At 43.1% G+C, this 22835-nt stretch overlaps 1 protein-coding gene across 3 annotated transcripts in view; it reads right to left on the bottom strand.

Annotated features, from left to right (window-relative positions):
- Window positions 1-22835, bottom strand: part of tbkbp1 (TBK1 binding protein 1) — a 135091-nt gene that overhangs the window by 98751 nt on the left and 13505 nt on the right. For 2 of the 3 annotated variants that reach the window (XM_041173841.1, XM_041173842.1), the window contains exons 2-4: window positions 9169-9413; window positions 5382-5501; window positions 4909-5013 (exon numbers count right to left, since the gene is read on the bottom strand). In XM_041173841.1, coding sequence (XP_041029775.1) covers window positions 4909-5013; window positions 5382-5501; window positions 9169-9393 — 450 coding nt within the window. In that variant the 5' untranslated portion in view covers window positions 9394-9413. The remainder of the gene's footprint in view (window positions 1-4908; window positions 5014-5381; window positions 5502-9168; window positions 9414-22835) is intronic. The other variant, XM_041173843.1, reaches the window with a different exon arrangement.

Here is a 22835-nt window from a genome sequence, read left to right as displayed (position 1 = left end):
TGCACGTGCTACCACCTGAGCCATGGCTGAAACAAGGTAAAGTTTGTCTCACGTTGAGTGCTGGGTGTACCCCGGAGATCACAACCCTTTTACTTCACACTGGCTTTCCAATACTAGCATTTTCCCTGCACCATATGCTGTGCAGTCTCAAAGGAAATCACTGCTGGTAGCTACAGTCAGAGCACTGTCATGCGTGCACAGATCCTTAGTGCAGGGGGAGCCATCCAAAAGACCTGAGTGAGAACTGTAACATACCAAAAAAAATCAATCACTTTGAAGTGAGGTACAACGTACCAGATACCATTTCTAAACCCTTTCTGCAAAATTCCTGTTCTATCAGCTGAGGATCACCTGACATCAGTTTCTCTGAGAGGGAATAGTCAGGAGCCACGAGGTTTAATCTTTAAAGCAGGTTAGCTTCAAATCCCAGCCAACACGTGATGCTTTGGAACAATTTGTCCCAAAACCCCTCCAGCATCAGCTGCTAAAAATAGACCTGCTAGAGGAAAAATATTCTCATGTATGCTTCTATGGTGGACTAAAGCCAAGAAGAAAAACTGAGTTTTGTAAATCAAATTGAATTTTAAAGAAAGGAAAAGCTTGAACTTTTCCATCTTTTGAACATAATATATTAATCTGCAACACCCCCCCAACCCCCCTCTTCACCTTATCAGATGTCGACTGTCCTGCTATGTAATTTTCAAGCATGTTCTGTACAACATAAAATGCAGCACTATTTATCCCATAGCAACTTTTATTGATGATTGCAAAAGGCCACATTTATTTCTTAAAGGTGGTGATGCTGGGCGTCCTTTTTGATCATTAGAGCTGCCAGTCCTCCAGGATTGGCCTGGAGGCCACAGGCATTAATGAGGGAGTTAAAGAGGGAAAAACGTTTTTAGGCAGCGAATGGTTAGGGTCTGGAATGCACAGCCTGAGAGTGTGGTGGGGGCAGGTTCAATCATGGTTTTCAATAGGGAACTGGGTAATTAGCTGAAGAGGGGGAAAAAAATTTCAAGGCTGCTGGGAAAAGGTGGGGGAGTGGAACGAGCCAAGTAGCACTGGCAGAGAGCCAGCATGGAGATGAAGGGCCAAATGGCCTCCTTCTGTGCTGTAACCATTCTATGACCGTACGATTCCAGACAGTGCTGCTCACAACCTGAGAGAAAAATCATAGAGAAATTCGAAAATTGTGTTTTTAGAAGCACTTTCTTTGAGCACTTCTGTTTATTAATTATAGAGGTATTAGATGTGGGGAGGAAAGGCTTTTTGACTGACAGTCAGGTATCAACCAATCAAGCAGTAGAGAATTTACTCACTTTCTGACTGGTGGAGGAAGGCGGCGTGCCATAATAATGGATATTTTGGGCAAGCAGTGTGGGTGCGGGTTGGGTGCTTAGAGGCAGGAGGTCCATGTGATGAAACCTCCAGGAATATGTCCAACCAGAATTGGGAACCTGAATAAATACTGTGGCCACAACAGCAGGTCAGACGCTGGGAATCCTGTAACGAGTAACTCACCTCCTGACTCCCCAAAGCCTGTCCACCATCTGCAAGGCACAAGCCAGCAGTGTGATGGAATACTCCCCACTTGCCTGGATAAGTGCAGCCCCCACAGCAGTCAAGAAGCTTGACACCGTCAGGGCAAAACAGCCCACTTGATTGGCACCCCTTCCACAAATATTCACTTCTTCCGCCACCGATACACAATGACAGCAGTGTGTACCACCTATAAGATGCACTACAGGAATTCACCAAGGCTCCAAATGCACGACCACCACCATCTAGAAGGACAAAGGCAGTAGATAGATGGGAACACCACCACCTGGAAGTTCCCATCCAAGTCACTCACCATCCTGGCTTGGAAATATATCACCGTCCCTTCACTGTTGCTGGGTCAAAGTCCTATAACTCTTTCCCTAACAGCACTGTGTGTGTATCTACACCACATGGACTGCAGCGGTTCAAGAAGGCAGCTCAGCACCACCTTCTCAAGGGCATCTAGGGATGAGCAATAAATACTGGCCCAGCCAACGAAGCCCACATCCCATGACTGAATAAAAAAAAAGTAACGATTGCAGTTTGCTTTGAACAGTTGAATGGTTTTCTGGGCCATGTCAAAGGGCATTAAAGGTCAATCACCTAGATTGGGAGGGGAGTCACATGTTGGCCAGACTAGATAGAAATGACAGATCCTCTTCCCCGAAGGACATTTATTGAGTCAGGGTTTGGTAATTTTTCCCAATGCCAGCCCACAAATTGCCCAGTTTGCCACAGCAACACCAGACCGCACAATCCCTGAGGTCTTAGATGCATATTCACAGTGAGGACTGGGTGCCACATCAATACATGTCCTGCGACCTGAGCTCGTCAGTAGTCCCCGCCATCAATGCTACGTGTCTGATCGGAACCGGTATTACTCTTTCTGCACGTCCATCTTTTGGCATGTTGGAGCTTTAAATCCTATCAGCATTTCATCAAACATCACCCGAGGATTATGTGCAGTGCCGCAGCAACCTTTACAATTCTTCTCCGTGCTAATTTTAACTTCTCCCTACTGATGTCCAAACCAGTAATCAAAAGAACTCCCTGTTTTTGTTTAAAGGCATTTTTCCTCACTGCAGTTTTATGAACTGTACACTGCACATACTCAAAAATAAACCCTTCAAATCACTTTGAAGAATTACCAGTACATTAGGACCAATTCTAGGTTCCCAGCAGGGATCAAGGCCTGTGATATTCAGCACATTCATTTTGGTAGGCTCAGGAATGATTGGCTGTGAGCCTGTGATATCCACCAATGTGGCCCCTGGGAAGCGAGAATCGGCTGCTGAAACACTATTTTACAGAGGTGATAAAGATTCGAAGGTGCTTCTTGAAGCATTCCCTTCATCATGACTCAGTTACTAAGGAGCTGCCTCCTGACCAGCTATGTCAAACAAACCAGGAGCTTCCCCCATTCAATTTCTGCTCTGTGCTGAGTAAGCTGATACTACATTTGGCTCTCGGTGCCTCAGGATTAAACTCAGAAGACTTCTCATGTCTAGAGACACACGTGACAGACAAAGCACATGCTTACACCGATTTTCCATAGCTTGCTTTTGCAGGAGCAGGTTGCTAGGTTGAAACCAAAGGCTATGGGAAGGGTGTTGGGAGGACACCACTCCACATCAAGCATGGCTGACCAGGAAATTCTCTCACTCTTACGACCTTCCATTGGTGCGTTGTAGGATTTATAGGCTAACAATTAACTTGTTTGGGCTGCATTATCAACACGCTTTCCATAGCCATCAAGTCCTGGAGTGGGACTTGAACCTAGAGCTTCTAGTTCAGAGGCAGGGATGCTACCCACTGCACCATAAGATCTCCCTTCCAGATGCAGTGAGAAGAAAATATATGGTTCGGCCCCTTGATTGTTTTCTCTTTGTGGATTTTGGGTGGGGAGAGGTTCTGATGCCCACCGCAATTACATACTTATATCAAGTCTACAGTACAGAAGCTGGCTATTCGGCCCAACTGATCTTTGTTGGGCTTTATGCTCCATACAAGCCTTCTCCCACCTCTCCTCACATCACCCCATCTGCATACCCTCTTTTCCATTCTCACTTAAGTGCTCGTCTAGCTTTCCTTTAAAGGTATCCATGCCAGTTACTCAACTGTTCCATGTGTTAACACGTTCCACATTTTTACCTCTTTAGGTAAAGGAGTTTCTATTGCATCATTAATGAAAGTTATGAATGGCAACAGGCCCGATACAAAGGCCTTAGAAACACTCCTCATGCTTTTTAGTGCGGTAGGTTTGTACTCGACCAATCCTTCTAAAAACTGGATTTATAACCGAGTGAAAGACAGTTCAACAACAATGCGCAAAAATGTGTCCAGTTCTGGCTGGGTCATGTATAGACTGTCCGTGGACACGATAAGAAGGAGAAGTTCAAATCCCACCATGGTAGTTAAATTCAGTTCTTTTTTAAAAACTAGTATCAGTAAAAGTGACTATGAAGTTGTAAAGACACAATTGGTTCACTAACATTCTTTAGTGAAGGACTACTACTGTCCTTCTCAAATCTGACCTAAAGTCCCATACCATCATGGTTGAAGGGAAGAAGGAATACTTGCATTTATGTGGCACCTTTCACAACCTCAGGATGTGTCAAAGCTCTTTACAGCCAATGAAATACTTTTGAAGTGAAGTCACTGTTGTGGGTGCTAAGTTGCACACAGCAAGCTTCCACAAACAACAATGTGACAATGACCAGATATTCTGTTTCTGTGATGTTGGCTGAGAGAAAAATATTGGCCAGGGCATTATTCCTCCTCAAGAATAGTGCCATTGGATCTTTTATATCCACCTAAGAGGGTAAATGGAGCTCATCTGAAAGACAGCACCTCTGACACTGCAGCACTCCTTTTGTATTGCACTGAAGGGTCACCCTAGATCTTTGTGCTCAAGGCCTGAACCCCCAACCTTCTGACTTAGAGGTTGAGAATTTTAACTGCCCACTCAAGTGGCCCAGCAAGTCACTCAATTTTATCAAACCCAGGCAGCTAGGGGTGAGCAATAAAAGTCAGTCTTGCCAGCGATGCACATATACCCGAGAATGTATGAGAAAAAGCACACAATGTAATTATCTGCCACTAATAATAAACCAGCACTTACATGATTTCAACCAGCGTCTATCAAATATAATAACTGTCCTGTAATCTGCGAGACCTCAATTTTTTTAACAGCTGATTAGGCAGTACACTATCAAACACTTTTTGGAAGTCAAGGTATTAATCATCCTTCCATCATTCTATCCATTTCCTCAGTCAAACCACTAAACCAGGACCAATTCTTTTTGGGACAATGGGACAGTGCCAGAGATCAAAACCATAAATCAGCAGTAATTTGGATCAGAGACATACCATTTCTTCCAGCTGCTGATGTAGGTCATCTTTCTCAGAACGGATTTTCTCGTAAGCTTGAATGACCTCATCCAGGTGATCCTCCCTTTCTTTACTGTCTCGAAGCTGAAAATTAATTAAAAATCATCATTTAGTTGATGAGATACGTAAGGGAATCTAGCTGGTTCAGGTGGGAGTAGACTAGTTACACAGAACTGTACCAAATCTGCAAGAAGCAGTCATACTCCCTTCACATTCTACTTGAAGTGAATACTTGTTTAAATAGTCGTTCCAGGGAACATGGACATCGTTGGCAAGATCAGCGTTTATCATCCATCCCTAATCGCCCCTGAGTAGATGGTAGTGAGCCACCTTCTTGAACGGCTGCAGCCCAGATGGCATAGGGGACACCGACTGTTAGGAAAGGAACTCCAGTTCAATTTGCAGTTTACTGGTTTGCATGCCAGTCACGCCTTGTGAGATTCAACACAAACCTGATTTCTGAAGTGCTCCAGTTGCTCCCTCAGCCGGCTGTTCTCGTTTCTCAGCAACGTAACATCAAGCAAGCTTTGGGGCGACTTCCTATCATCTGCAAATTCATTTGACAAGGAAAACTGGGAAATGAAGCACAATGAAAACGAGAAGAGAGGAGAGCAGAGTTAGGCATTATACCATAAGAACATAAGAAATAGATGCAGGTGGAGTCCAATTGGCCCCTCGAGCCTGTTCTGCCACTCAAATAGATTGTGACCGATCTTCTACCTCAACCTCACTTTCCCACCTAATCTCCATTGCATCCAAAAATGTATCAATCTCTGCCTTGAATACACCAGGATAGGCTCAATGGTCCAAAAGGCCTCCTCCTGTGCTGCAATAACCCTACAGCTCTATGACTTGACAACTGAGCTTCCACTGACCTGTAGGGCAGAGAACTCCCAAGATCACATGTGGCCTTCTCCCGAGTATTGTTCCTCCTGACCCCTACCCTGCATTTATTCTTGCCTATCTCATCCATGCATGTCTCATTCCCAGGTGCAGGAGCATATTCCAGCAAGGGTCACTGTACACCAGTCAGATGTGGGAACCCGGACTGACATTATTTTTCTCTCTCTCTTTCTCTCTCTCTTATTCCAACAGACTGAGAGCAACCTGCTCCTAGGCTGAGAACAGCTAGCTCAGAAAGAATCAAGGATCAGATCAGGCTCTTCCTAATCAATTGTAAACTTGCAACATTTTTACTGACTAAGATAAGATGTCTTATTAGAGCTGCTGATATTAAAGACAATTATCCATCCCTAAAATCTTCCTGCGCTCCCAGTCTCCTTTGCTCTGGCTCTGGCCATTCATACATGACCCATGCTCACTACTGCTCCCCCCGCCACCAGCCCCCGTCGGCAGCTTAGGCATCTGTGCTGTGTTCAATGGTTCAACTTCTCTGTGTTTGATCATGTGAGTCTGGTACCTGATCTATGCTTACTGTGTTTGATTGGTTAAGCTTGGGTGTTGACAGAGCAAAGTTAATAGACACCAAGAAGTATCTGGAAGCTGCTAGAAGCACGAGAGAGTAGACATTTTAAGTATTACATAAAACTCTATAAGTAAAGTTCCTGGAAATTTAGAAACTAGTGTCATCTCTGCGTTGCTCTGAGGTAAAGTCTAACTAGATAAAGTCAATGTGGGGCTGGCGCAGAAGACAGGAATTGGAGGAATGCAGAGATTTTTGAGGTTATAGGAGGAGCTGGAGTAGGTTACTGACATAGGGAGGGGCAGGTCCATGGAGGGATTTGAACATGAATATTAAAATTGAGTCATTGGTCAGACAGACACTACGATTGGAACTTTGGTGAAGCAATTGGTATTTATGCACTAGAATGCACATAGCTGAACTATAATAATTATTAATGGCTCTGATCTACAGTTGCATGAACTGGAGCCACTATCTTCCGTTTCTGTTTTCAGACAAATACATTTGTGAATTAAATATTTCAGTATTGGTTTTGGATCTTGGGCCAGCCTCACCTCTAACTTCCCTGTATGATGAAATAGATTTTAAATGCTTGCATACGCACACTTCCTGGGCTTCCCTCAAATCTCAGCTGGTTGAAGTGTGACCCAATTTCACACACTCACACAGTAACCTATTCACTGACACAATGCTATATATAGATATCAGCACAACCTGCCCTGGATGCCTATAGTTTCTGCCGTATCTCAGTGGATTCAATCTTCATCAGTCTGATAGATTAACAAAGGAACGTCTTGACATAGGGAGAAAGGCTGACTTTCATCGCTGTCTGTTAAGGAGCTAAACATGGAGGGTGAGGGTGTGACTACACAATGTTACAGCTGACTCATCCACTAAATATGTGATAATTCAGTATATTAACATCAGTGGAGTATCCGTGTACTTTCAAACTTCCAACTCTCCTGCTGGGACCAGACTGGCTCAACTTAACTTAATACACAAGCACAGACTTATTTCTTTTCCTGTCTTATTAAAGACAGGCTGTTCCTTCTACATCTTTATCCCTGGGTTTGAAAAATCTTATTTTCCTTTATTTATGAACTCCCTTCTATAAACCTTCATGTTGAGCAATAAACAGGAACTAAAGCAAACATACTGGAAACTTGAAACCAGAAGAAAAAGTGCTGAAAACATGGAAAAAGCGAGGCAGTATCGGGGATCCATCTGCTACATTCTTGCACTGCAGGAACATTCCCTTTCTACCCTTCCTTCCTCTCCTGCTGTAAGGTTTTACACTTCATCAGGATCCATCTTTCATTTCTAGACTCATCTCATTATCACCATCACTTTTGTCATTTATTCAATCCCGCCTTCCACTCTATTTCAGACCTTTGCCATTCCCCTTCCCTTCCACCACACCGCTCCCCCCCCCCCACCCCACCCCCCACCGGTCTCGCCATCCTCACTCTCCCTTGGCTCTTCAACCTGCTTAACATCTGTACATGTCTCTAAACATCTTCCAGTTTTCATGCATACACTGACAGCACCCAGCTCTACGTCACCACCACCTCCCTCAACTCCTCCATTCTCAATTATCATACTGTTTGACCGCCATCCAGTACTCGATGAGCAGAAATTTCCCCCAGTTAAGTATTGGGAAGACTGAAACCATTGTCTTTGGTCCCAGCTTCAACTGTGTTCCCTGGCCACTGTCTATCCCTCTCCCTGACAACAGTCCGAGGCTGAACCAGACGGGTTTATAACTTTGGTATCAAACTTAACCGCAAGGTGAGTTTTCGATTACATGTTAAGACCATCACTAAAACAGCTATTCCCACCTCAGTAACATCACAGGACTCTGCCCCTACCTCAGCTCAATTGCTGCTGAAACCCTCATCCTTGCTGTTTTTAACCTTTAGACTTGAGTCTTCCTACACACTCCTGGCTGACTTCCCATGTTCTACCCTCCATAAACTTGAAGTCACCCAAAACCCTGCTTCCCATGTCCTGACTCACACCAAGTCCCATTCGCCTATCACTCCTGTGCTTGCTGACCTACACAGCTCCCATTGAGCAAAGCCGCAATTTTAAAATTCTCATCCTTGTTTCCAATTACCTCTAGGGCCTCACCCCTCCAAATCTCTGTAATCTTCCCCAACCCCACAATCCTCCAAGATATATGCACTCCTCTAATTCTGGCCTCTTGCACATGTCCTGTTTTAATTGTTTCTCCATTAGCTGCCATGCCTTCAGCTGCTTGAGACCTTAGCTCGGGAATCTCTTCCCTACTCCTCTCTGTCTCTCAACTTTTCTTTCTTCATTTAAGATACTCCTTAAAATTGACCTCTTTGAAAAAGCTTTTGGTAATCTACCATAAAATCTCTTTCAGTAGCCGGGTTTCAAATGTTGTTTTACAATGCTCCTGTGAAATGTCTTGGAATATTTTATTACATTAAATGCATCATAACAATACAGGTTGTTGTTGTTCTAATGGAAAGGCATTAACCTGAAACATGTGTACATGGGGCCCAAAGTTAACTCTGTGCAAGTGGATGGATTTTGAATAGGTCAAAATCAGGCTCATTAACTCTTCTTCTCTCTGCCTGATACTGCCTGATCTGCTGAGTATTTTCCAGCATTTTTCTGTGAATAAACTCAATTGTCACCAAGACAAAGGGTCAGAATGGACCATCTGAGACAGGAAGGCCCTCAGTAGGAACCATCTTTAAAATTTAACATCATTTTGCAAGGCAGGGCAGATCTTAATTCGGTTTCCATGGTTCCCAGGGAACTAACTCTGATGCTGGGGTTTTTACCTTGAGATCATATTGTCTGAGCTTCCTCTTCAAGGTGGAGTTGTCTCTTTCCATGCCAATCAATCTCTGCTTAATATCGTTGTAGGCGGTGATGAGGGCAAAGTGGGATGCGGAGTATTCCTCGCCTGTGAGATCGGTGTTGGGTGCATCAGCCCACTCCACATCCTCCTGCTGCCCGTCTTGTGTCAGAATGCTGATGTCATCTTCAAAGTTGAAGGAATCCATAGCAGCAGGTCAACCGGGACCTGTTAAAAGATGAGGTGAAATATATCACTTTCCGACTTAGAATATGTATACATGAAAGCAGTAAGATTGCCATTTATATAGCACCTTGCAAACCCCCATAACATCCTAAAGCACTTTACACAATGAAGTACTTTGAAGTGTAGTCACTGTCTACGCCAACGATCTTGCCAACGATCTGTCAACAGTGCCTTCCAAACCTGCAATCTCTGTTAATGTTGAAATTGCACTGCAATAGAAAGTATGCTTTAAGTTGGCAATTAAGCAACTGTCCCCAGTTGAGGAAGGATTAGAGAATCATTGCAAGAGTGTATAAACCAGTTCATTCTTGTGCACCCTCTTTTCCCAGGCCCACCACATGGATAGCAATGGTTCAAGAAGGCAGCTCACCTGCTCAAAGGTAATTAGAGATGGGCAATAAATGCTGGCCTAGCCCATGACGCCCACATCCCAAGAATGAATAAGACAAAAATTGTTGTAATTTGGGACACCTAGCAGCTAATTTGTGGCAGCAAGCTCCCACACACAATGAAATAATCTATTTTACTGATATTGGTTGAGGAATAAATATAGGCCATGATGCCAGGGAGAACTCCCCTGCCTTTCTTCCACAGACTGCTATGGAATCTCTTACATGTGCTTGAGTGAGCAGATGGGGCTTCAGTTTAATTACGATGCCTCTGACAGTGCAGCACTCCCTCAGTACTGCACTGGAATGTCAGCCTGGATTTTGTGCTTAAGTCTCTGGAGTCACACCCAAAACATGGCTCATTATTCGCCCTCCTACTGTTACCTGATGCCTTCCCAAGTCTAAAAACTGTGGAACCTCTCTCACTTTTGCCTTCCTTCTACAACCTAAGGATATTCCTGAAGAAAGCTTTCAAAACCTCCATGTATCTCCTCTTAAAATGAAGTCAGAGATATATCTTGCACACTCTTAACAAGCAAGTTGACAAATTACCAGTTTGGTCGATGTCTTAGATGTTATTTCTGAGCATGTTACTGTGGCATTTTCGCAGCCCCTTCCAAGCTCCTTGAAGCAGAACAGCCTTCACCTCAACAGCTGGGGGAAGTTTGCCACCAATCTTTCAGAATGGCAACAAATTGTCCATCAAGAGGAGTCACATTTTGAGTCCCAACACCTTAATAATGAGACGGAACAGTGACAGAGAAGGAAAGAAAAGGAAACAAGTCCTGCTCCAGATTATGGGACATCCTGCCCTATGTGCCCAAAGACCTGTGGGTTGAGAATCGTCATGTTCAGTCACATGAAGCCCATGGCAAAAAACTTGCAACCCTGAGTAGACATCATCCTCGAATCGAGGGCACAGCCGATGACCACCTTTTCCTCTATTAGTCATTACCACCAAACAAAATAACACCTTCTATAATCTAGAACTCAAGCCTGGCTTATTTATCTACTACTATCTATTTCCTCTCGCCTTCTCTGCCAATCTGCATAACCTACACTTTGAACCTTAGGATCAAGATTTCTGGATTTAAAATTAAAACCCGTTGGTAATAAAAGGGTTAACCGCAGTTGTCAAGGAGCAAATTCTTTGTTTCTCATTGTTAATTAATTCTGTTTTGTCGTATGATAAAAATGGACTGCAGTGGTTCAGGGAGGCGGCTCACCACCACATCAACAGGGCGTTAAGAAAGGACAATAAATGCTGATCTTGTCAGTGATGCCCACATCCCAATAATGAATTTTTAAAAATCATTGTTTACATTTAAAGTAAAAGCTTTTTCATAATGCAAGGATAATGTAAACCTTGACTTGCTATTCTGAATTTTAAGCCAACACCAAAGCTCAATCTACAGATATTTACCTAAGAAAGGATAAACTTGCCTTACAGGAAGTGCAGTGAAGGTTCACCAGACTGATTCCTGAGATTTGCTTGGCAACCAAATTTTACAGAATTCTTGATCGCGGCTGTTGAATATTTTAAAACCTGTCTGCGTTTCAATGTACAAAACAGTTCAAAAGCCACTAGTGGTGAAAGGCTTGGCAAAGGGTCTGATACTTCCTCGAGTTTCAGTTGTGCTCCAGTTATTACTGTTGCACTTTCAATTTCTATTTATGGTACTTCCTCTCTCACTTAGTGAAACTCTGAAATATTAAAGCAACTACTCCCAGCGAGAAGATATTACAAAGATTTTCAGCTTTGTAATTTTACAGATTAAGGAGAAATATTCTATCTAGATGGATTTGGATGAGGGAACCAAATGTAATATTTCCAAGTTTGCTGATGACCCGCAGCTTGGAGGGAATGTGAATGGTGAGGAAGATATTAAGAGGTTTCAAGGTGATTTAGACAAGTTGAGTGAGTGGGCAAATACATGGCAGCTGCAGTACAACGTGGATAAGTGTGAAGTTATCCACTTTGGTAGGAAAAACAGGATGGCAGAGCATCATTTAAATGGGGATAGATTGAGAAATGTTGATGTACAAAGGGAACTGAATGCCCTTGTTCACCAACCACTGAAGGCAAGCAGGCAGGTGCAGCAAGCAGTTAAGAAGGCAAATGGTATGCAATGCCAATTATAGCAAATGTTGGCCTTCATTGCAAGAAGACTTGAGTACAGGAGCGAGGATGTCTCACCGCAGCTGTACAGGGCCTTGGTAAGACCACACCTGGAGTATTGCATGCAGTTTTGGTCTCCTTACCTAAAAAGGGGTATACTTGCCATAGAGGGAGTGCAGCGAAGGTTCACCAGACTGATTCCTGGGGTGGCAGGATTGTCATATGAGGAGAGTTTGAGTTAACTAGGCCTGTATTCACTGGAGTTTGGAAGAATGAGTGGGGATGTCATTGAAACGTATAAAATTCTGACAGGGCTGGACAGACTGGATGCAGGCCCCAGCTATGCCTGTCTCTTTATGGGGTATGTGGAACATTCCTTGTTCCAGTCCTACTCCGGCCCCCTTCCACAACTCTTTCTCCGGTACATCGATGATTACTTCGGTGCTGCTTCATGCTTTCGTCGGGACTTGGAAAAATTTATTAATTTTGCTTCCAATCTCCACCCCTCCATCATTTTCACATGGTCCATCTCTGACACTTCCCTTCCCTTCCTTGACCTCTCTGTCTCAATCTCTGGTGATAGACTGTCCACCAATATCCATTACAAACCCATCGACTCCCACAGCTATCTCGACTACAGCTCCTCACACCCCGCTTCCTGTAAGGACTCCATCCCATTCTCTCAGTTCCTTCGCCTCCGTCGCATCTGTTCCGATGATGCTACCTTCAAAAACAGTTCCTCTGACATGTCCTCCTTCTTCCTTAACCGAGGTTTTCCACCCACGGTCGTTGACAGGGCCCTCAACCGTGTCCAGCACATCTCCCGCACATCCGCCCTCACGCCTTCTCCTCCCTCCCAGAAACATGATAGGGTCCCCCTTGTCCTCACTTATCACCCCACCAGCCTCCGCATTCAAAGGATCATCCTCCGCTATTTCCGCCAACTCCAGCATGATGCCACCACCAAACACATCTTCCCTTCACCCCCCCTATCAGCATTCTGTAGGGACCGCTCCCTCCGGGACACCCTGGTCCACTCCTCCATCACCCCCTACTCCTCAACCCCCTCCTATGGCACCACCCCATGCCCACGCAAAAGATGCAACACCTGCCCCTTCACTTCCTCTCTCCTCACCGTCCAAGGGCCCAAACACTCCTTTCAAGTGAAGCAGCATTTCACTTGCATTTCCCCAACTTAGTCTACTGCATTCGTTGCTCCCAATGTGGTCTCCTCTACATTGGAGAGACCAAACGTAAACTGGGCGACCGCTTTGCAGAACACCTGCGGTCTGTCTGCAAGAATGACCCAAACCTCCCTGTCGCTTGCCATTTTAACACTCCACCCTGCTCTCTTGCCCACATGTCTGTCCTTGGCTTGCTGCATTGTTCCAGTGAAGCCCAATGCAAACTGGAGGAACAACACCTCATTTTCCGACTAGGCACTTTACAGCCTTCTGGACTGAATATTGAATTCAACAACTTTAGGTCTTGAGCTCCCTCCCCCATCCCCACCCCCTTTCTGTTTCCCCCTTCCTTTTTTTTTCCAATAAGTTATATAGATTTTTCTTTTCCCACCTATTTCCATTATTTTTAAATATTTTTAAATCTTTTATGCTCTCCCCACCCCCACTAGAGCTATACCTTGAGTGGCCTACCATCCATTCTTAATTAGCACATTCGCTTAGATAATATCACCAACTTTAACACCCATGTGTTCTTTTGTTCTATTGTTGGTGACATCTTTTGATGATCTGCTTCTATCACAGCTTGTTTGTCCCTACAACCACACCAACCCCCTCCACTTCTCTCTCTCTCTCTCTCTCTCCGCCCCCCCCCACACACCTTAAACCAGCTTATATTTCAACTCTTTCTTGGACTCGAACTCAAGTTCTGTCGAAGGGTCATGAGGACTCAAAACGTCAACTCTTCTCCGCCGATGCTGCCAGACCTGCTGAGTTTTTCCAGGTAATTCTGTTTTTGTTTTGGATTTCCAGCATCCGCAGTTTTTTTGTTTTTATATCTGGATGCAGGGATGATGCTTCATCTGGCTGGGTGGTGGGGGGTTTAGAACAAGAGGCCACAGTCTCACGATACGGAGAAAGCCATTTAGGACTGTGATGAGGAGAAACTTCTTCACTCGGAGGGTGGTGAACAGGTGGAATTCTCTACCACAGAAGCTGTGGAGGCCAAGTCACTGAACATATTTAAGAAGGAAGTAGATTTCTAAACTCTAAAGGCATCAAGAGGTATGGGGGGGAACGCGGGTATATGGCACTGAGATAGAGAAGCAGCCATGATCATAGTGAATGCCAGGGCAGGTTCAAGGGGCCAAATGGCCTACTCTTGCTCCTATTTTCTATGTTTATATGTTTCTAATTGGAAGATGCAATGTCTTGTGTGGAACCAACCAAACAGAACCTCAAAAGAAATTTGACACTGAGCCATGGAAGATCCTGATCAGAAAGGTAGCTTACTAACAAGGCTTCGGAAGGAGAGGAGCTGATTCATCCCAGAAAAAACAATTCTCCTTATCCCCGGTCTGTGATCTTAAATAAGAACTGCTCCACCCTCCCTGAATGAACCACTTGCTGAGCAATACAAGGACAGCAAGGTACCAAGTTTAATGCATGGGCCTGAATGCATTACCTTAACTGGGGCAATAATAGGGGCGCTACTACTTGTACTGGCTACCGTGACCTTAAGCTAGGGAGGAGGGAAGAAGCACTCGCATAAGAAGAATTCGGCCGTTGCTGAAAAGAGAACCACATTACTGAAGCTCTTCACCTTGCACTCATCAGGAAAAACGCAAGAATGTCAAATTTCAAATGATCACAACAATTTATACCACTCCTCTAATATCAAACTCAAATCAATTAGATGACAGAGATCTGCAAAGCCTATTGTTTCAATAAATATTCATTCCCTCCATCAATGGCACACAGTGGCAGCAGCGTATACCATCTACAAGGTGCACTGCAACAACTCACCAAGGCTCCTTCAGCAAAAGCTTCCATACTCACGGCCTCTACTACCTCGAAGAACGCATGGAGCACCAGCACAAACAACTTCCACGCCAACTTGGAAATATATCAGTGTTCCTCAACATCCTGGAACTCCCTCCCTAACAGCACTGTGGGTGTACCTACACCACATGGACTGCAGAGGTTCAAGAAGGCAGCTCACCACCACCTTCTCAAGGGCAATTAGGGATGGGCAATAAAAATGCTAACCTTGTCAGCAACACCCACATCCAATGAATGAATAAAACAAACAGCAGTGTCCAAAAGGGTGCATTATTATTTAACTATAAAAGATCTGAAGCAATAACCGAACAGACTGGAAGATAGAGGCACTTGGTTCTGTTCTGTCTAGCATACAGTCTAGGGGTTTCGTACTCATCCAGGCAAGAGATGTTAAGGCTTGTCATTACACTTCAAAAGGGAAAATTTGCATGGATATGGGGAAAGAGCAGAGGAGTGAGACTAATTGGATAGCTCTTTCAAAGAGCCAGCAGAGGTATGGAGGTCCAAATTATTTTTATCCCTCTGACATACTTTTGGTTGCAAATCTGAGAACCTCAAAGCATTGCCTTCCTAGAAGCTGGGATTATATACAGATCATGCACAACCTTCTATCTGCAGCCCTCCATTTAGTCCAAAGATATAGGTTCTCTGGCTTTGTGCCCATGAGAATTTTGTTCTTCAAAATCACAGCTCAGAGTTATATATAGAGTACCATGCATGAACTACAGGGCATTGCTGCCTCTAAGGCTGAAGGTTGTGAATTCAAGTCCTACTCTAGAGACTTTAGCATTTAGCCTAGCCTAACACTCCAGTGCAACGCTGAGGGGGTGTAGTACTGTCAGATATGCTGTCTTTTGGATCAGATGTTAAATTCAGGCCCCGTCTGCCCCCTCAGGTGGACATAAAAGATCCCATGGCCTGGTCAGTACGTATCTCTCAACCAATATCACCAAAACAAATTAAATAGTCCCTATGGCATTGTTGTTTGTGGGATCTTGCTATGCGCAAATCAGCTCCCTCCTTTCAACAGTCCTTCAGTGACAGTAAAACATTCTGGGATGCCCCAGGCATATCAAAGATGCTACATAAGTGTAAATTCCTCTTTCTCTTTCACTTCTCTCCGCAATACGTTTCCCCCTGGCGTTGGAGGTTATGGAACCAAGGCTGGTGGGGGAAGTTTAGATACTAAATCAGCCATGATTTAATCAAATGGCAGAACAGACACAAGAGGTTAAATAGCCTCCTTCTGTTCCTGTGTTCATGCCATTTACTTCATAGAAACCCGCAGTTCCTCAATCACAGGATCTAGTTGCCGTGTGAATGATTTCAGAATGCTTGGCTCCACTACCTTACCTAGATGACCTTCTCAAGTGCTAATCACACTTTGTGAGTAAGTGCTTCGTCAGTACAGAATTTGTTGATCAGCATGTTTTTACATGTATGATTTATTCAAAATAGGATCAACTTATCCTATTGCTGTAATAACCCCCTGACCTGAATAAGCTCCCTTCCCATATGGACCAATGAGTCAGCGTTTTTCGAATTGGAGGTGTCAGCTGTTGTGCAATGAGTAGTGCTCTTATCTCTGAGTCAGAAGGTTGTGGGTTCAAGACCCACTCCTGGACCTGAGTACAAAAATCAAGGCTGACACTCCAGTGCGATACCAAGGAAGCGCTGCACTGTCATCTTGGATGAGATGTTAAACCTTGTCTATCCTCTCAGGTAGAGGTAAAAGATCCCATGGCACTATTTTGAAGAAGAGCAGCGGAGTTCTCCCTGGTGTCCTGGCCGATATTCATCCCTCAATCAACGACACAGAAACAGATTATCTGGTCATTATCACACTGTTGTTTGTGGGAGCTTCCTGTGTACAAATTCACTGCTGTTTGCTACATTACAACAGTGGCTGCACTTCAAAGTTTGTCTTTGGCTGTAAAGCATTCTGGGATATCCCAAGGTTGTGAAAGGTGCTATATAAATGTAAGTTTGTCTAATCCCTTCCTCCATATGTATTTGAACTTTAAATCAGTCTTTGGGTTTCATAAGGTGTGTAGAAAATATTTCCTGACAATAAATTCATCTTAAGAAGCTAAACACAGAAGCTAGTTAAAGGAGTTATTGGATGCACGCAGTGGATCAGGTGCACCCAGTTAAATAAAACAAAGAAAAATAGCTTTTAAAAAAATAAGAATCTATTCTGAAATAAACGTTTTTGAAATTCAATCTAAAAAATCAATTCAAACTCAATGGAAATATCGAATCTTCAGCATTGACTAATAATCTGCACGACCGGATTATAAGATTTATTTGATGAAAGCTTTGACCATCACAATCTGAGGTAATTTTACAATGAACACCAAAAAAAAAAGGAATATTTATCAGCATTAACAGACAATGTAAGGATAAAGGCAGCGATGCCATATCAAATATTGTGCAACCTTAGGACTCTCTGCACCTGTAACAGTGCAGGTTCTTTTTTATTCATTTATGGGATGTAAGCGCCACTGGTAAGGCCAGCACAGGTTACTGTCATGAAGAGATATTAATGTCTATTAAGATATTGGAACTTTTTTAAAATGGAGTTGTAGTGGGGTTTGTATCTGTGGCCAGAATCTTCTGTTCGACGTGCAGGGGCTGATGTTGGTCTTGAGTCCTGGCATCACCACGCGTGATTCTGATCTTCCGTTCAGTGGGCATGCAACTGTCAAAGGCCAGTTAAGGCCATTAATGAACTAATTAAGCCTATTGAGAAAGCTGCCCGTCCAACCTTAAGCTTGATGGGCAGGCGAAGAGCCCAAGCGGCCTTCACATTTTTCATGGAACCTCATCATTGGGTGGAATGAGGTATCATGAAGGTTTCATTAATTAAATATAAATTTTACATCACACTGTCACATGAGGGGACATGTCTGAATTATTTTATTTTATTTTTTTCCCAAGTTTAAAACTTAAGTTAGTCTCCCTGAGGCAGCTCCGTACCTCAGGGAGATTTCTGCGCTCTTTCACGTACATGCCCAGACTCTCCCTCCTCCCCCCCTCCCTCACAGGTCACGCTGAGCGCTTCCAGGCGCATGTCACACCGGGCGGGCTTTAATTGGCCCGTCCATGTAAAACGGCGGCGCGCAGCCAATCACGGGCGGCGATCAGCTCCATGCCCGCCTGTGCCCGCTCCCGACCGACGGGGTGAAAATTCTCCCCAGTTGTGTTTGACTGTGTATGTTTTAATTGGATTAAAACCAGTTAGTCTGGGTGCTTTGATGTAATGTAGTTTGAGATGTTAATTGGATAAACAGTAAGAAAGTTAAAAGGTAAAGTGTGCATTTGCATTTGTTGAATAAAGCATTCAAGAGCGGGAGTAAATTCTTGCACCTAGCTGGGAGACTCCAAGCAATGTGATTATATTACTAATAAAATTAATGGGATGAAAATGTTATTGTCAGGAGATGTTAAGTTAAAAGCCTAGTAATATCCTGGAAAATTTACATTCAAAGGGGTAGCTAGCTATAAAGAGGGAAAGGAGATTGTGTGTAAGGTAGAGGCATGTAAGAGCTAACCAGCCAGTAAGTCTCTAACTGCGTCCGCAAAGGAACCAAAATTGCAGGAACCTCATTTTGAATTCATAAGGTGAAATGTGCTTTGCCTGATGTCTGTTTAAAGTCTGTTGCCTTGGTGGAAATATACCTGGGAGTGATTAATTTGGGGATTTTTAAAAAGTTATTATGGTAGTAAGCACCAAGATGTAGCTTGGCTGGTGGTGAGAAAGGCCGTCCCTGTAAGATCCTTCCTACACGCCAGGAGTCTCATCCCCTCTGCACGTTGCCCTCGAGGTGGCTGTGGTGGGGAAGAGACCGTTGTTCACCTCCTTGTAGATTGTGTCTTTGCGAAGAAGGTCTGGAGAGAGATGCAGTGGTTTCTGTCGAGGTTCATCCCGAGCAGTTCTGTGACAGAGGACTCTGTGCTCTACGGGCTGTTCCCAGGGACACACGCCGAGACAAACATCAACTGCAGCTGGAGGATCATCAACTCGGTGAAAGACGCTCTTTGGTCTGCCCGAAACTTGTTGGTTTTCCAGCGCAAAGAGTTGTCCCCGACCGAGTGTTGCAGTCTGGCACGTTCCAAGGTCCAGGACTACGTGCTGAGGGACACAGTTAAGCTTGGGGCAGCCGCCACAAAGGCGCAATGGGGAAGGGTCGCTGCCTAAGACCTTTCTGCCACAGTGCACTGGGGGGCTCGGAACTGTAAAGAGCCCCTCAGGCTGTACTGCTTAAAATGAATGTCTGCCAATGATTGTAATATTCATTGTTTGTACTGATACACGTTGTGATTCATGTTGTAAAAGTTGAACCTGATTGTATTTTTGTAATGGTGATTTTGAAATGGTTCGAAATGTTTTTGAAGATTTATGAAAAAGTATATTTTTGCAAAAAAAAAATTATGGTAGTAATGTGTAGACATGTGTGTGTTTAATTTGTTGTAAGTTAATAAATGTTTAATTTAGTTTTATACAAAAAACCTCTTGAGGCCCGATGGTCTTATTTCTGAATTCAGAGCTGCATCTCAAACATACCAAATGAAAATATAGGTTAAGACAGTTGTTTCAAATTTGCATTTGGGATTCAAACAACTCAGACTTTACCAACTGCCGGGATAGTATTTGTAATTCTTTGATTGGTTTGGAATTAGTGAATCCTGAGGTCACGAGTACGAGAAGCAGTTTGAATTCAGGTGTTGGTGAGGTTTTTTGTAAGTGTGAGACTGCAAGATGGCTTTGGCAATTGCTAGGACTTGTCTGGGAGCAGAAGATATAACTCCAGTTGGGTTACAAAAAGTATCCAAAAATAAGTTAACAGAGTTGGCAGATAAGTTAAAATTAGGGTTACCTGTAAGGGTGAGGAAAGCAGATATAATTAAAGGTATAGCATAGCATCTACAGTTGGAAGTGATAACTGACACTAGTGAGTCACAGCTGGAGGTAGTGAGACTTCAATTACAAATGAAGACGCTTGAATTTGAACAAACAAAGGAACTGAAATAAACTTGAATTAGAAGCAAAGGAAAGTGAAGTCACATTTCAAAGGGAGCAAGCAGAGAAGCAGGAGAAAGAAAGGAAGCTGGAACTGGGATTTCAGGCAAAAGAGAAGGATAAAGAAAGAGAGGCAAGGGAAAGAGAGAAAGAAAAAGAAAGGGCATACCAGCTTAAAAGGCTGGAAGTTAAAAAAAGAGATCTCAGATTCTGAGAAGAGTTCTGATGCTGAAAAAACCTTTAGCCTAAAACCCAGTGGGGAGATGTTTAGATTTGTACAAGATCTTCCAAAGTTTGCAGAAAGTGATGTTGAAGCATTCTTTTTGTCATTTGAGAAGATAGCTAAACAGATGAAATGGCCATTGGATACTGTTGTTGTAATCCAGGTTGGTGGGTAGCACGCATGAGGTATATGCTTCGCTATCTGAAGAGTTATCAGTGAACTATGATGTGGTGAAAAAGGTTATTTTGAGTGCATATGAGCTGGTTCTTGAAGCATACAGGCAGAAATTTATTAATATGACAAACCAGCCTGGGCTAATTTATATTGACTTTGAGAGAGTAAAACAAAGTAATTTTGACAGGTGGATATGGGCATTAAAAATAGAGACATCATATGGAGCTCTTAGAGAGGTAATTCTTTTGGAAGAATTAAAAAATTCAATTCCTTCAGTAGTGAGAACTCATGTGGAGGAACAGAGGGTTCAAATGGTAAGACAGGCAGCAGAGATAGCTGATGATTATGAGCTAGTGCTTAGAACTAAACTCTATCTCCGCACCCTTTTAAATCCGAAAAGGATGGGGGTGGGGAGGTGAAAGGAAAGTGGGTAGTCAAGGGAGAGGAGTAGCTGGAAATTCCCAGGAAGTTTTTTCTCAGAATAAAAGGGAAGGTGCTGAGGGTAGGAGTGACATTCAAAAATTGAGGTGTTTTCATTATCATAAAGTGGGGCATATACAATCAGTGTGTTGGAAATTATTGGGAAAATCTGTTGCAATTATTGGGTCACAGAAATGTTTAAGGACTTTATGTGTGAAGGTAAAGTATTTCCATGTGTACAGGGTGGAGTCAGTAAAGATGTTAAAATTTTAAGAGACACAGGGGCTAGTCAATCCTTAATGTTGTGGGATAGTGACATTTGTTGTTCAGAGGGAGTATTGCAGGAGCAGATGATAGTAAGTGGGGTTCATGAAGATGCTAAATCTATCCCTTGTGGAAGATAAATTTAAAGAGTAAATGGAAGACAGGTGAAGATATTGTTGGAGTAATGGAAAAATTGCGCATTGCAGGGGTTCAATCTATTTTGGATAATGATATAGCTAGGTCACAGATTTGGGTGATGCCTGTGGTAGTTGAGCAGCCTGCAGAAGTATTTTCAACAGAGGTGTTACAGAGAGGGCATCCTGGATTGTTTCCAGATTGTGTGGTAATGAGATCACATAGGTTGAAACAAGAAAAACAAGAATGGCAGGCGGTTCAAAGGCAAGAAGAAGGTGTCAAAATCCAATTAGCTGGTGCTGCATTTGATAATATTGTCCAGGAAGAAAGACTACAGGACAGTTCAGCTGAAGTTTTTAACTCAAGGAAGTTAGTGGAGTAACAGAAACAGGATTTACAATTAAATCAGTTATATCAAGCAGCTTACTCAGAAACAGAGGCAAAATGTATTCCAGTATGTTATTACCTTAAGTATGATATTTTACGCCTCAGTAAATGAAAGCTGGAATGAAGCACTTCAGATTGTTATCCCAGTTGGGTATAGAAATGAGATGCTGAGGATTGCTCATGAAATTCCAATGGGAGACATTTAGGAATTAGGAAAACACAGGAGAAGATACATAGTTTTTTTTTTGGCCTGGATTGCATAGGGATGTAGGCAAATTCTGTAGAACATGTCACACACGTCAGGTAATAGGAAAACCAGAAGCAGTGATTAAGCCAGCAGCTTTAATCCCCATATCAGCATTGGAAGAACCTTTTACCAGAGTCATGGTTGATTGTGTAGGGCCCCTCCCTAAGACTAAAAGTGGGAAGCAGTACTTACTGACAATAATGGGTGTTTCCGGAAGCAATATCTTTAAGAAATGTTACAACCAAGAAGATTGTAGAGGAGTTAACAAATTTTTTTTACAAGATTTACCTAAAGAAATACAATCAGATCAGGGGTCAAATTTCATATTACAGCTGTTTAAGGAAGTAATGAACAGTTTGGGGATAAAACAGTTTAAATCAATAACTTATCATCCGGAGTCACAAGGAGCTTTGGAAAGATGGCATCAAACGTTAAAAACTATAATAAGAGCGTAATGTCAGGATTATCCACAGGATTGGGGTGGAGGAATTCCATTCTTGTTATTTGCTATTAGAGGCACTCCTAATGCATCGACTGGTTTTAGCCCTTTTGAACTAGTTTATGGTCATGAGGTAAGGGGACCACTGAAATTGCTACATGAGAAATTGGTGGGTCAAAATTCAGAAACTATTCTCCTGGATTACGTATCAAACCCAGGGAAAGATTGAACAGAGCGTGTGAGTTAGCAAGTAATTAAAATGAAGGCAGACAAGAAAACTACAGCTCACAGTTTTATTTCTCAAGAGAAAGTGCTAGTTCTATTACCAGTACTAGGTGATTCATTAAATGAAAATTTTAGTGGAGCTTACAAGGTTGAAAAGAAATCAAGTGAAATAAATTATTTAATAAATCCTCCAGCTAGAAGAAAGAAGCAGAGGGTGTGTCATGTAGATATGCTTAAAAAGTACTTTGAGAGGGAAGAGGAACAATTAGATGTATTAGTGATGGTGGATGATGAGAAAGAGGTAGAAGTGTAGGACTCTAAAATTGACTTTCCTCT

Source organism: Carcharodon carcharias, chromosome 23 (genome assembly GCF_017639515.1).
Source record: "Carcharodon carcharias isolate sCarCar2 chromosome 23, sCarCar2.pri, whole genome shotgun sequence".
Taxonomy (NCBI): domain Eukaryota; kingdom Metazoa; phylum Chordata; class Chondrichthyes; order Lamniformes; family Lamnidae; genus Carcharodon; species Carcharodon carcharias.
Note: the sequence above shows the minus strand (reverse complement) of the source record. Positions and strands in the feature narration are given on the sequence as shown.